The sequence below is a fragment of the Mauremys mutica genome, chromosome 4 (assembly GCF_020497125.1).
Source record: "Mauremys mutica isolate MM-2020 ecotype Southern chromosome 4, ASM2049712v1, whole genome shotgun sequence".
Taxonomy (NCBI): domain Eukaryota; kingdom Metazoa; phylum Chordata; order Testudines; family Geoemydidae; genus Mauremys; species Mauremys mutica.
In genome coordinates this window covers 37,948,235-37,963,284 of record NC_059075.1, presented here as the reverse complement: position 1 = coordinate 37,963,284, position 15,050 = coordinate 37,948,235, and the positions used below count along the sequence as shown (strand labels likewise).

At 42.6% G+C, this 15,050-nt stretch overlaps 1 protein-coding gene across 1 annotated transcript in view; it reads left to right on the top strand.

Annotated features, from left to right (window-relative positions):
• TSHR (thyroid stimulating hormone receptor) overlaps positions 1 to 15,050 on the top strand; it is a 235,606-nt gene that overhangs the window by 151,892 nt on the left and 68,664 nt on the right. The window contains exons 5-7 of the mRNA XM_045012551.1: positions 6,221 to 6,295; positions 10,284 to 10,358; positions 12,933 to 13,010. Of these exons, the coding sequence (XP_044868486.1) occupies positions 6,221 to 6,295; positions 10,284 to 10,358; positions 12,933 to 13,010 (228 nt within the window). The remainder of the gene's footprint in view (positions 1 to 6,220; positions 6,296 to 10,283; positions 10,359 to 12,932; positions 13,011 to 15,050) is intronic.

Sequence of the window (15,050 nt, the reverse complement as noted above, 5' to 3'; positions counted from 1 at the left end):
GTCACTCTGCCAAAATAGTGGTACAGCTTCCTTAAAAGGTTTTGCTATCTTCAGTTAATATAAAATTCATCCCTCTGCAGACAGCATCTCAAGTTCTTTGTTCTTCTATCTTCCACACTCCCATTCCGTGGTTGTTAGTTTTTTCTTAATACTAATGCACTTTAATAGCAATGTTTATAGGCGGAATATTTTCTAAGCTGTGAATAGGGCTGTCAGCACCAGTCACCACAGATAGAAGTTATCCACTTGATTGAATTGTGATTAGCAGATAAGATCTTGTTGCACCATCTTGCCCACCTTCATCTCCTTGGCCATGGCAAGACTTTTCCATACAGTGTATAATTTTCCAGTGCTTTGTCTAGTCCCATTTTACATGACTCAGTGGGATTTCCATTGTTTCCCTGAGGTGGGCGTGGGTGAAAGGAAGCTTGAAGGAGAAATTGAGGGTTTTCATTACTGCTGCTGTCAAGTCGCTGCCACTCCTGGGCGTGACTGTTCTTTATTGGCTTCTATGAAGTAGCAAATAGGAAGAAGATTCCTTTTTGAATTTTGATTTCTGACACAAAGATTATTTAACTCTCCTCAATATAAGCCCTTGAATGTAAATAGCTCTCCCATAGAATGTAGATTACATACACAATATTTGTTTAACAATGAACGTTCTAAGTTTTTAGTCTGGGTTAAGGTGTCAGCTGCATCTACTGCAGGGAGAAAAGCATGGTCAGAGAACAAGACTAGGAACCATGAGTACCAGAGTCACCTGTGGCAACAATTAATCATGTAGTCTTGGGAAAGTAAAGTATGCCATGCCTCAGTTTCCCATTTGTAAAATGGAAGGACAGCTTTCTGTTAATGTTACTAAAAAGGGCTTTCTAGTGCTGAAGAGTGTACTTAGCATAGTGTTTTTAGACAGTTAAGAGCTAAGGAATACAAATATAATTTAATCACAGAATTTTGGAAAGTACTAACATGCAAGACAGCTGGAGAATTAGGCACCTTCATGTGATCTAATGGAAGGCTGTTTAGAAATGTGACTGTTTTCCTGAATTCCCTCCAGAAGTCCTCAGATTTGTTAATGCTAGTTACAGCTGTTGTTTTTTGTTTAATTACTCTCCAAAGTGCAAGATTAGTCAAGGTATAAGTGCATCCTTTGTGCTATGCGTTTATTTTATGTTCTGCCTTTATATAATGTTTTTTAAGTATTAGTGCTAAAATAACATTGGATGGTGTTTATCATAGTATATTTAAAAGTTGGTTGAAGTTACTGTAACATTTTGAAAAGGAGCCATTTCATAGAAGACTGTCCAGTTTTTATGTACATGATCTCTCTACTCTTTAAAATACAGTAGAACCTCAGAGTTATGGACACCTTGGGAATGGAGGTTGTCCGTAAGGTGGTGGTAAAAAACAGTGCATCCCCTTCCCAGCCAGAGGTGGGGGGTAAAAGCAGGGCATCCCCCTCCTGACGGGGGTGGAGGGAAGGGGTGAAAGCAGTGCAGACCCCAGCACTGCTCCTGCTCTGCTGGCTCCAGCTGTCTTGAGCTAGCAGCCCCAGCATCTTGCTTTAAGTGGCTGCCCTGCATGTGCGGGTGCGGGAGTTGGGACAGGCAACCCAGATGTGGCTATCTTTAAGATGCAATACAGGCACAGTACAGTATTTGCTTTTTTGTTTGTTTGTTTGTTTTGTTTTTTCTCTGCTACTGCCGGATTGGTTACTTCCGGTTTCACAGGGTGTCCAGTTGATTGGTCAGTCCGTTACTCTGGTGTTGGGACAGGCAACCCAGATGTGCCTATCTTTAAGATGCAATACAGGCACAGTACAGTATTTGCTTTTTTGTTTACATCTTCCAGTTTATTTCTCCCCTTTCTCCCTGTCCCTCTTCAAGGACTTCTCTCATGAAGAGCTTCTGGTCCAAGAGGTTCAATCTCTCCTTCATGTGGAAGCCATAGAGGAGGTTCCACAGAATCTGAGGGAAGTGCTTCTATTCCCATTATTTCCTCAGAGCTATTTTAGACCTATATCAGCTCAACAACTATCTCAAAAAGATAAAATTTTGCATAGTCACCCTGGCATCCATTATTCCCTCACTGGATCCTGGAGACTTCTCATGTTGCCCTGGATTTAAGAGCCTCCTGCTTTCATATGTTGATATACCAAGGTCACAGAATGTGTATCAGGTTCATAGTGAAGCACGTATATTACCAGTTCACAGTGCTTCTGTTTGGCCTGTCTGCAGTTCATGGGGTGTTCACAAAAAGGTATGGCCCTGATGCCAGCATTCCTGAAGAGACTAGGAATGCAGGTCTACCCTTTCCTGGATGGTTAGTCAAGGGCTGGTCTAAAGCTCAGGTTATATCCAATGTTCAGTTCATTCAGTCAACTTTCAAAGTTCTAGGCCTACTGTTCAATACAGACAAGTCTACCATTTGTCATGTACAGAGGATAGCGTTTATAAGGCTGTGTTGGACTGTCCAGGCCAGAGCATTCCTTTCAGAGTCAACATTCCAGTCTATTCAATCTCTCATGACAGACTTCAAGATTCATGCAATCACAACAACCTGAAGCTGTCTGAAGCTCCTGGGCCACATGACCGTGTGCACATATGTAGTACAGCACATGAGGCTGCATCTCAGGCCCCTCCTGACATAGCTGGCCTCAGTGTACTCACCAACCCAGCATCTTCTGGACACTGTGCTCATGGTACCTTCATGGGTTCTAATTTCAGTGAGTTGCCAAGTGGTGCCAATCCAGCAGTGGGGGATTCCCCAAATAGACCTATTTGCAAACAAGTCCAAAAGAAATTGTCACCAGTTCTGCTCCCTGGAATGCCACAGTCCAGGCTACATCACAGATGCCTTCCTGCTACCCTGGACAGCAAAGTTTTACTTTGCTTTTCCCCCCAATCCCACTTTTTCACAGACTGTTACTAAAGATCATGCTGGATCACACCTGGGCTATATTAATAGCCCCAGCATGGCCCCACCAACATTGGTTCTCCACTCTACTGGATCTCTCATTAGCTACTCCAGTCTCATTCCCGTTGCACCTGAATTTGATCCCCCAAAACTACGTCATCTGCTCCACCCAAACGTGCAGTTCCTTCATCTAATGGTCTAGAAGCTCAAAGGCTAAATCCCAGAGAGCAAGCTTGCTCAGAGTAAGTTCACCAGATCTTACCAAGAAGCAGAAAGCTCTTCTCCAGGGCTGCCTACCTGTCAAAACAGAAGCAGTTCTATGTCTGGGTTTGTCAGATTGGAGTCTTGGCAATGCACTCGTCCATCCAGTATATACTAGACTATCTGCTGCACCTGAGACAAGGCTTAGCAGTTTCCTTATCAAGGTTCACCTGGCAGCAATATGAGCTTTCCACCCTCGTGTGGATATGTTTTTTCTAGTGATATCACAATCAGATTCTTTTAGAGCCTGGAAAGGTGTAGGCGCTGTGGGGTTCCAGAGCTTGGGCTCCAGCCTGAGCCCAAACATCTACATCAGAGTTAAATAGCCCCTCAGCCCCAGCCCAAGTCAGCTGGCATGGGTCAGTTGTGGGTTTTTAATTGCAATATGGACATACCCTGGGGGTCGGCTGGGCCCTTTATAGCAGCACCAACAGCGATGGCAGCAGAGGGAGTTCATGCTACTGTAATGGGTACCTGTAGAGAGGTTAGCCGGGGCGTGTCTCTCTCCAGGGTGGCGGGGAACCACACCGCCTCACTACACACTGTTGATATATTGGGGAATTAGTTTGGCCATGGAAGTCTTCCCTGGGGGCTCTTGTGGAGGCAGAAATAAGTACAGTTATGCTGGGGCCCTAGGTCAGAGCAGGGCAACAATGAGTCAGGCGCTCAGGCCCTCGGGCAGGGACTGAGCAATATCAGTACAACAGCAGTAATAAGCCCGAGCCCTTGGTCAGGGTGGGGCAAAAATGACTCAGGCCCTCAGATCTGGTGATAAATAACACAGAGTTTCTCTTCTGTGATTACCCAAATCAATCAATTGACCATTTCCTGAAACTAGGTTCCTAATTAGTAAGGAAATGTACATCTTGTGTATGTGCTTTAAAGATTGTCACAGAGTTAGTGTGTGTCCTTGTATCTATCATGGTGTCTAGGTTCAAGTTCTAGGTGCATAAAAACATAAAACAGACCAAGTGTACAAGCTTCTTGAACTGCAATCAACTGTACAGTCTGTCATAAATGTCAGATATTTAGGAAAAAGAATGAGTACTTGTGGCACCTTAGAGACTAATACATTTATTTGAGCATAAGCTTTCATGGGCTAAAACCCACTTCATTGGATGCATGCAGTGGAAAATACAGTAGGAAGATATATATACACAGAGAACATGAAAAAATGGGTGTTGCCATACCAGCTATAACAAGAGTAATCAATTAAGGTGGGCTATTATCAGCAGGAGGAAAAAAACTTTTGTAGTGATAATCAGGATGGCCCATTTCCAACAGTTGACAAGAAAGTGTGAGTAACAGTGGGGGGGAAAATTAGCATGGGAAAATAGTTTTTACGTTGTGTAATGACCCATCCACTCCCAGTCTTTATTCAAACCTAATTTAATGGTGTGCAGTTTGCAAATTAATTCCAATTCTGCAGTTTCTCATTGGAGTCTGTTTTTGAAGTTTTTTTTAGGAGTGTTAGATCCTGGGTCTAATATAATTTGTGGGGAAATAGGTTAAAAAGGGTGGGCTACTATAGATCCATTGAGAAGACGACCTTGGTGAATTGGCATGTAAGTGACTGAATTGTCTTATGCTTTAGTTTTGGATCCCCACCTCCCTCGTCTAATGTGTTAATAACCAGTTAGCACAAGTGAGGCCCTATTCTCGAGGACTCTTAGTCAAAACTCTAAACAAAGATACCTTCCCAAGATACTGATTAGGTATAAGTTTTATTTTCTGTTGTAGCTATGTGATTTGATTCTGAAAATTTGACATATTTTAAATCAAGATTGGATGTTTTTCTAAAAGATATGCTCTAGGAAATATTTCGGGGGAAGTTTTGTGGCCTGTTATACAGGAGATCAGATTAGGTCATCACAATGGTCCCTTCTGGCCTTGCAATGTATATCAATGAATGGGTATATCAATCAATTTCCTAGTCTGTTTGCCAAATCATAGTCCAATACTATTTTTGTCTTATATCCTACACACTTAGTTGCTGTTGTTAGGATATTTAATAAAACTTTAAGACTAAATTCAACTCAAGTCCTTTTCTTTAGTTAATCAATCAAAATTAAAAGAGCCCAGAGAAAGGTGGAACAGGTAATCAGTTAAGCAGTTGCTTAACTAATTGTATTTTATACCCTATCTTTCTTACATTATGATGTAGGTAGTAACAGCATGAGAGATTATGAGGCTTAATTTTTGTAAAGCGCTTTGAATATGAAAACAAATGCTACATTGTTTTTTGTAGTAGTATTTATTCGCAGTTTACTGGGAGTAAACTACAGCATGAAGGTTTAAGTAACTTTGCAGGATGCCACAGCATGTCACAGACAGAACCAAAAATAGAATGATCGTGTCCAAACTTCCAGTCCTGCCCCAGTGGAGGTGGTTCCTCCTGCATACTTATTAACTCACATGTTTTACATTTTCTATAGATTATTTTTTATTATTATATTTACTAAATTTAAATGAGAAGGTGGAAACTAATTGAGAGTGTTAACAAAAGAAACTTTGGCACTCACAGGCCCCTAAAATGGCCCCGCATGAAATGAAATCCTATTTTATAATCTTTGTTTTCTCTTTTTTTCTCCATATCCAAAACTAAAAATTTCAGTCCATTACCCAACCCTCCAAGACACGCAAACCTCCTCCCAAGCTGCCTTTGATTTTGAACATTACTTGCATTCAACCTTAAACACATTTCAATAGCTTTATTGACTTTTCCTGATAAAATCAGTGTGTGCATACAAACAAGCCAAAGCCCTGGGCTTTCTCCTCATTACTTATGCTTATTAGTGTCCAAAACCAAATCTGTCCAGATGATGCTGCTGCAATGTAACAGTGCACACCAAACATGCTCACCTCCATTGAGTGATGTCAATTTGTTGTATTACTGGGATCCAGTCCAGTGCAAGAGCTGAGCACAGGAGTTATGTTTCTCTGAAAGTTCACTTTAGTGTTATGCTGTTTTGTTTATTTTAAATTTAAAATGTGAACATAATTATTTTTGCTAATATGCTAATTTGTATCTATTTTTTAACAGAGAAATTCGCAATGCTAGAAATCTACATTACATAGATCCAGATGCCTTTAAGATCCTCCCACTGTTAAAATACCTGTAAGTACTGGGCACTTAAACTTCAGAGATTATTCTCTGTGTAGATGTTGTCCTACTACAGTGTAACAATTTCTTTTTCCCTTCAGAGCTGGATGGAAAATTTATTCCGTTTTCTTTTAATGTAAGCATTGAACTAAACTAAGGCCAGTTATAAGCTCTTCAAGCAAGAAAAGAGCTGCAAGCTGTTTTATCAGGGAGTCCCAGGAATGCCTTATGCCTTTTTGGTCCTGTTTCTGGAGTAGGAGGTTGGGTCAGGCTAGAATTAGGCCAAGACTCTGGATCTCATTAGCCTCAAAAGTCCAGCCCTCATCCCAGAACCTGGATAGCTAATTCTTTGGTACATTATTCATTACAATAAATGTATTCATTTTTCATATTTACTTTTTTCATTACAGTAATTACACCAGAATAAACTTGGGCTGCTCTTGCTGAAAGGGGTAGATACCCACACTTAATCAGGACCTCGATTTGACATCTCATCCAGAAACCTACGGGGGGGGGGGGGGTGGGCGGGGGGAGAGGTATTTGCAAAAGTGTTTTAAAGGTGCCACGAAGGAGGGGTAGGGAACTTAGTTTGGACTTTTTATTCCTTTTATTTGCTGCTTGTTCTATACTTTCAGTAATATCAATGAAGTAAAATATAGCACCACAATTATTGGATATGAATTACTGAGTGAAATTTTGTGGGCTGTGTTATGTAGATTATTAAAATGGTCCCTTCTAGGAATTGTGACAGAATGGTAAAGGCCCTTTTCCTCCCATGAGCTGAAAAGGGGTTACCTCAACTAAGGACATGTGCATGGGCATGGACTTTCCAAAGTGTCGGGGGGTGCTTGACCAATGGCTCTTCCCCAGGCCTCGCCCCCACTCCACCCCTTTCTCCAAGGCCCCACCTACATGCCTCCCCGCCCCACCTCTTCCCGCTCCTACTCCACTCGCGCCCCGCCTCTTCCTGCCCAGTTCCATCCCCTTCCACCACGTCCTTGCTCCTCCCTCCCCAGCCTCCTACATGCCGTGAAACAACTGATTGCAGCATGTGGAAGGCATGGGGAGAGCAGGGGAAGTGCTGATTCATGGGACCTGTGGGTGGGCGGGAGACACTGGAGGGTGGGGGATAGCTGATAAGGGGGCTGCCAGTGGGTGCTCAGCACCCACCATTTTTGCCCCATGGGTGCTCCGGCTTTGGAGCATCCACAGCGTCGGCACCTATGTGTGAATCCAATTAAGGGCTGCCTGTGACCTTTAAAAACACCTCTTCTGGTGAGGGAGATGGGGGAAGAGAGAAGAGACAAGCTGCAGCAGGAAAAAAAATTTCTCCAGGGTGGAAGGCTGCTCTCCTGCCTATAGGGGAAGCAATCAAGCCAAATGCCTGTTTGGGGAAGGACTGGCACCCTGAAGGCAGCATAACAAGGCCACACTCCCGAGAAGTGTTATGAATCTGTGTTATGAATTTGTTTCTTTGTTTGGCTGAAGAGTACTTCTTGGGCCTACCCTGAGGCCCACCTTGTAAAATATTTAAAAATAAAACTTGAGTGAGGAATAAAAACTATCCAGAGTGAGACTGACTTATGCCAGGCACCCCCACTATCGGGGGGGGGGGGGGGGAAATGCTGAACCTGGTGAAGCAAAGGAAGTGTGTTGCCACAGAATCTGTAGGAAAGATTGAGAAGAGGGATACTGTAAAAAAGACTGCTGCTTACTAAGCACCCCCTGCTGGCCAGGGGTACCTCTCTAAGTTCTTCACCTCTGATTTTTACTTTCTTTAGGGCTATTTAAGAACTCACAGAGGTTTTCTTTTGTTAACACTACCCCTTCTGGCACCAGTTTAATGCCAGCACCAGTTTACAATAACCCAGAGTCCCAAACGGAAGTCCAACAACACAAAGAAAGTCCATACTTAACTCTGGCATTTTCTTTCACCCTCAGGGCTCTTCTTCCATCCCTATCTGATCTCCCAGCTCTCCCTCACTGAGGCTCTGATATCCAGTCCCAAACACAGTCAGGTTTCTTACTCCCTAGGGGCTTCCTGCTTACTGGGCTTTATCCTCCAAACTCCCTGGTGTAATTATCCTACAGGAGTCATCTTCTTTCCTCCTGCTAGAGTCCATCAGCATGACTTGGGACCCCCCTTTACTGCAGCCACCTTCCATTTTTTATAGGGAATTGCCTGATTCCCCTCAGATCTCATTCTGTAATCAGGGTTGGTTTGGCCCTAGTCTCTCCAGCCCACTGTTACAGATACAATACAGATACAACAGAAATATGTACAGTTTTTACTTTAATTATATATATGTTTACATATAATAATGCACATTAACTACAGCTGACAAGTTAATCATTAGGCCTCAATTTGCTGTAAGTTCTATGACAGAAATGGGTCTGGAGTTCTCCATTTGTCCATAGAGTCTTCACAAAAAAAAAAAAGAAGCAAGGTAGATCTGTGATCTTGAGCAGGAGCTTGGGGGCAAAGGAAGGCAGGGACCATGAATTTCCAGCCTTTGTTTATATACCATAAAGCTATAAAAATGGACACAAATACAATTTTGTCTCCATTGCAGGTCACTTTTAAGCTCAGAGTAGTGTTTTCTTGAGTTACTTTCTCTCTCAAAGGGATCAGTGCTAAAGTGAATAACTGCATTTCTGTAAAGTTGGGGCAGACCTGGAAGACTAGATCTCTTTCCTTCTTAGCAGAACTTGAACAACAAATCTTAGCCACAATGAATGGCAGAGTTCTTATTGTCTCCAGCTTATTATCTGGAGCAGTTTACATAATTCAGGCAAAGAAAACATGTAGGACATATTTTTCCTTCCATAGGCTGGGTAAGGGGAGAGTGTGTGCAGTTTAAAGATCAAAGATTCTTTCCTAGGGCCTCCTTGGATAATGAAAGGCTGCCTTGTTGTTTCATTCTTTGTAGTGCCTACAATGGGTTAGGTGATCTTCAGACATAGTGAGCCCTTCAGAGCTCTCACTCTCAGAAGACAAATGACAAATAATAGGAGGGAGAAGTTAAAAAACACATGCAAAAATAAATACCGTACTAACTACTCATTAAGGATGTTAGCTGGGGACACCAAGTGACATTAACTAAAGACACGGGGAAGCTTTGAAACAAAGCATTTTGATGGGGAATGAATACAAACCTCTGTTGCTTGCTCTCCCCCACCTTCACTCACTTTCACCGGGCTGGGCAGAGGGTTGGAGTGCGGGAGGGGGTGCAGGTTCTGGGCTGGGGGTGGGGCTGAGGGATTTGGAGTGTGGGAGGGGAATTTGGTCTGGGGCAGGGGGTTTGTGTTCAGGAGGGGCTGTGGGGTGCAGGCTCTGGAAGGGAGTTTGGGTGCGGGAGAGGGTTCCTACTCTCTGACCCTTTTCTCTACACCTTTTTTCTTTCCACCCTCACAAGCTCACTCCCTCTGTTTGCTCCAAATCTCCACCTTGCCTTTCCCCTTAAAGACTTTCTAACTTTCTCAACATCTTCCTGACATTGACAGTCTTACTGCTGTATTAGAGCTTAATCATTCATCCATTGGAGTCAATGACAACACTCCTATTGACTTCAGTGGGAGTAGCTTTGTGCCCTTAGCACCCCAACTCTACCCAGTTGCTAAAAGTGCTTCTTGACACTCCCATGGAGATTTGGAAGAAGATGGCATGGAACTTTTTTAATGCTGATGCTGCCAAATAAAGGAAAGGAGCTATGTAGTAAGTGGCTTAGTTCAAACCTGTGTAATCACAAAGTCTTGGTAGTTAGAGGTGGAAAAGACTTTGCAGATTATCTCCCTAAAACCCCACACTGATTTATGATGTGTTCTTCATAGCCCTGAATTTGGGTACAAATAGTTCATAGGTGAGTTGACAATCAGTGGGGAGTATAAAATAACCATGTTCCATCCAGCTCTGTGTAATGGTCTGAACCTATAACATCTTTTTTCGTGTAGTGATTCATTAAATTTAATTCTTTCTCTTTTTCTATTTTGTCCTCTGTTTTAGAGGAATTTTCAACACTGGAATTATGATATTTCCTGACCTCACCAAAATCTATTCAGCTGATATGAACTTTTTACTGTAAGTATTTGCCCTGCAGATCTGGTTAGAACAGTGCTACAGTCAAGTCCCAAACAATTCTGCAGTGGAGACTCCCACTTTAGAGAGAGATGTTAAATAATTACCAGAAAGAAGTATCCTAGCAATCCAGCAAGAACAGTCTCCCTCCATTGGTATCTCTGTTCTTCTGGTCCAGAGCCCACAAAATGCAAGAGCTGGAGATATGGAAAACACAAAGGGAAAGTGTTAACTGAATACATGCAAACCGCTAAATAAATAAATAAAAATAGCAGCTTGGCCTCAGTTCACATTCTGAGTGAAATTTTTAGTGCAAGGAGTTTATTTTGCACAGCCTCGTTGCTCCACATTCACATTCTAATTCAGAAAAAGTACAAGATGTTTTTAAAAAGCAAGGGAAAAGGGTAATGGAACTTGTAAGTACGGTGTTCTGAAGCAGTTTGGTTTCATGTCTTCTAATGGCAGCAGTCCTTAACTCAGGTTTTTCTGGCGGCAGGTGTCCTAAACCAAGGTCTGCTGTCTTTTCTGGAATTATTCCTCTTGTTAAGCTAAGGTGCTGTTGGTTGTAGCCAGCATTCTGGGATGCTTTATTTGAAAGTAAAGGTCCACTTTGAGAAGTGACTTTTAAAAGTGATGCTATGGATCCCATGTTCATAATTCTCAGAGACTCTGGATAAAATTTGCTCAGGTTAGAAGTAAAAAGATGTTTTTTCCATCTGACGGCCCTGCATATTCAACTGAGCATATTCTTTTTGGTTCATGCATCACTACCATCAAGAAAAATTGTATTTGGAACTTCATAAACAATTTTGTAGATGATGAACCAGATGGAATTGAATCCAGCTCACTCTTCTGTACCTATGTTGGTTCTGCAGGTCTAGCAGGAATTTATTAAAATAAATGTGTAATGTTTTTTAAAGTAGGCAGATTCAGCAAGAACACACAGGGTTCATCTTCTCTAAAGAGTTGCCAATTGTATCATAACTCAATATTATAGTCTTGCTAAATGAAACAATTGATGTTAAATATAATTTATTCTCTGTGAAGAGAAGACAATGAGGAGTACATTTGTTGAGTAAAAGATGTCACTTTTACTTAGTCAGTTTTCTGATTCTAATAGCACTTAATTGACACTATATAAAGAACAGAAACATTTTACTGGATGTGTTCCGGGGTCACAATTTTAAAGATTCATAATTGTAAAGGACTGAAAATCTTTTCTTCAAACTTGGTTTGAACCTTAGATCTTGGAAAGGTCTAAAATTGAGCTAAGTTTGCAGTTTTTACTGTTAGCCATTTTTGAGTCACAGATTTTCTGTTTGAGACCTCTCTGTGGGTAAAACATATTTTAGATCCATGCTGGTATAATGCAAAACCAGTTGAACCAATTTTAAACAAATTATTAAGAGGGAGAATCACTTTTGGGGCTGAGATCAGTCGTGGAAAATTTCAGCCCCAAAATATTGTGTGAGAAAATTATTACCAATGGAAAAGGTTTGGAATAAAGATGATAGTGATAAAAGTTGAATTTTAGCATCTTGTATCATGTATTTATACCTCAAGGGGTAATGAAACAGATCCTGCCACATACAGTGGAATGGACTATACCAGGGTTTCTCAGCCTATGGGGAATGACTATCAAGTGGGCCATGAGGAGATGTCTATTGGAGTACACCATCCACCAGCTGAAGAAAATCAAAACCTGCAGAATCTTGCGGTAGCTAGAACCCAGTGGGAGCCATGGAGAAGTAGAGAAGGAACAATTAGCTGCCTTACTTCTCCCCCATCGTATCACCACCCTGTTCGCTCCTGCCTTCAAACTCAGTCATGGTGAAACTATATCCTTTCCCTCATCCTTCCTCCCCTCCCTGCCCCAACAGCACTTAGCTCTGAGACAGGAGAGCTGTGGAGGTGGTAGCTGCAAAGGTTTTGGGGATGTGGTGGGCTGTGGGACAATTACTGGGCCATTAAGTTGAGATGTACCATTGGGCTAGATGACCTGTGACTAGAGGTCCTTTCCAGCTGCCAGGATTCTGTGCAATTCAGGGTTAACTGTTCATCCTTTCCTTTGTACTAGGTGTAGTTCAGACGCATAGGAAGACAGTCTTTATCTTGAACAGCTTAGTCTATTTGTGATCTTTTCTTTCATGGTATTCTTCACAAATATTAGAATCTTATCTTTAACTTTACTTGGGATAAATTAGTTAACATTGTGGTGATTGTTGTTATTTACTTATCTGCTAATACCCTAGCTTGTGAAAGGAGCAATCTGGCTGTGCTATTATTCAAAAGAACCACACAGGCAGAGCACACATTAGCCAATAATGTAAACCCCATCTATTTTATACAAGCAATTAATGGTACAGGTATTCTGGATACCTACACTTTTTAGGTGGCTGAAAGCATTTTAGTCTTCCAGCACATCTGGAACATATAACTTGTGGAACTGTACCCTATTTGTTTGCATTTTATTGTGCTGTATGTCAGAGAATCATTAACAATGGAAGATTCAAACTATGTCTGTTCTGTTATGCAGATGTTTTATTGCAGTGTTAAGCCTTTTGTCTTCTTTTGCAGTGAAATTGCAGATAATCCTTACGTGACTTCAGTGCCTGCAAATGCGTTCCATGGGCTATGTAACGAATCCCTTACACTGTAAGTCCTACCAGTTTAACTCACATGACTGTTATATTCCCTGTGTCTCGGAAGCAAATCACTGTGACTTGTGAAATAACCATTCAGTCCTAATCTATAGTGGTTTGTAAAAGAGAGACACCAGAGACAAATGGTATTCATAGTCTCATTTACATAGTTTTCTTCTTTGCTGCAGTGACTTGGATCAGTGCGCCTATCTTCTTTTTAAATTGACCCTGTCAAAGTATTTTAATAGCAGAAATAACAAGAAGAAAGTGATTAAACAGATAGTGGGCAACAGCAGTTATGCAATGTATGAGTTGTAGAAAGGAGCACAGAGGGAAAGGGTTTGCAGTATTGCTTCTGTAAAGTTGCAACACAGGTACAGTCAAGGTATGTGAAACATTTGAGACTAGGAGTATGATTCCCTGCTAGTGTCCACATATTTGCGTTAGCTGTCATTGAGCTAGCATGCTAAAAACAGTGTAGCCAGGGTAGCAAGGGCAGCTGCAAGCAGTGGCACTGGCTAGATATGCCAAGTACAAACCTGCCTGAACCCCTTGGGTATGTACTCAGCAAGGCTAGCCCATCCACTGCTTGCTGCTGTCCATGCTAGCCTGGCAACACTATTATTTTTAATGTGCTAGCTCGATGAGAGCTAATGCAAATATGCCTACAAGAGCTGGGAATCACATCATTAACTCCAAGTGTAGACGTAGCCCACTAGTACACTTTGCTACAACATAGGTGAACTCAACTGTCCCTGTCACGCACCATGAGTACAATTAGTTTGAAAACTGGTTGATAGGAATCCTGGACAGGAGTCCGGGACAAGCCATATTTGGGTGTCAAATATGGTTCATTTTTGTAGTACAGACATAGTCTGAGCCACAGAGAAGAGCACAGGGTGTTCTTCAAGTAGTTGAAGCTGTGTATTCTACTTAGGTGTCTGCACATCCAGCCCATCAGAGCCAGAGAATTTGCCTAGCAGTACCCCTGGGGAGTGATGCTCATGCCTCATGGCCGTAGCCCCTCCCCTGGCTATAGGAGGCAGCAACTTCCTATCCCCCCTCAGTTCCTTCTTACCACCCATGGCTGGAGTCGGAGCTCTATGTAGTTTTCAATCTCACAATCCTCTATTCAGCTACCTTTTTTCTAGTTGAATATAGTTCATTGGTTCACAAAATGGACTCAAGTGGTGAGGGCTCTTTGTCTGAAGCAGCACCTACTTGAACAGGCCATGCAGCCTGCTCAGGCAGGTCTTCAGATCAGAGGTCACCCTTGGGTTCGGAGAGTGCTGCCACTTCACATCTTGGAGCTAGTGCATTTCTAAAGAGATGAAAGAGTTGTTCCCCATTGAGTTTGCTGAGGAAAAGGTCACATAAGACCAACCAAGGCCACTTCAGGTCCTGTGAGGATTTGTCTTCCTCCTCCAGAAGGAAAGTGCATCAGCCCGTGGTGAATGCCAGTATGCAGGATGGAACAGGTCCTGTCATATGCTCCCCAGCACTGCACAAGGAGGTCAGAGATCCTGTGCTGTTGACCCCTGTTCCAGCCCTAAGGGCATCCATTGTGTCCAGGATAGCGATGCTACCTCCTCTGCCTTTCCATCCCAACCTCTTCCTTGGTCCAGGACTTTGCCGGGGCTTTGTCTTTTTATAGCCCTGTTGGCTGGGAGAGCCACTGAACCTATGGGTCTGTCAGTGCTGCACCCCAATGTTTCCTTTTCAGACTCAGTAGAAATGGTGCTGGTACTGGATTTGGAACAAGGGACCTCCTTGGCACCAGGAACTTCTTCGGTGTCCCCCATAGCTGACACCACCAATGTTGCCATCGTGGCAGTCACCACCCTCTGCTTTTGCACCACAGCATCATCTGCAGCTCATGTTTGGGCAGCCTTTCCTTTCCTCAAGACAGCAGGACTACCCCAGAAAGGGGCATAGATCCCATAGGAGGAAGTAGTTGGGTTCAAGGTTTGGACAGTCCATGCACTCTTCCCCGGTAACCCCCAAGCACCCATTTTGACTCCTTGGTCCAGAGCAGTGTTCTAATCATCACTTC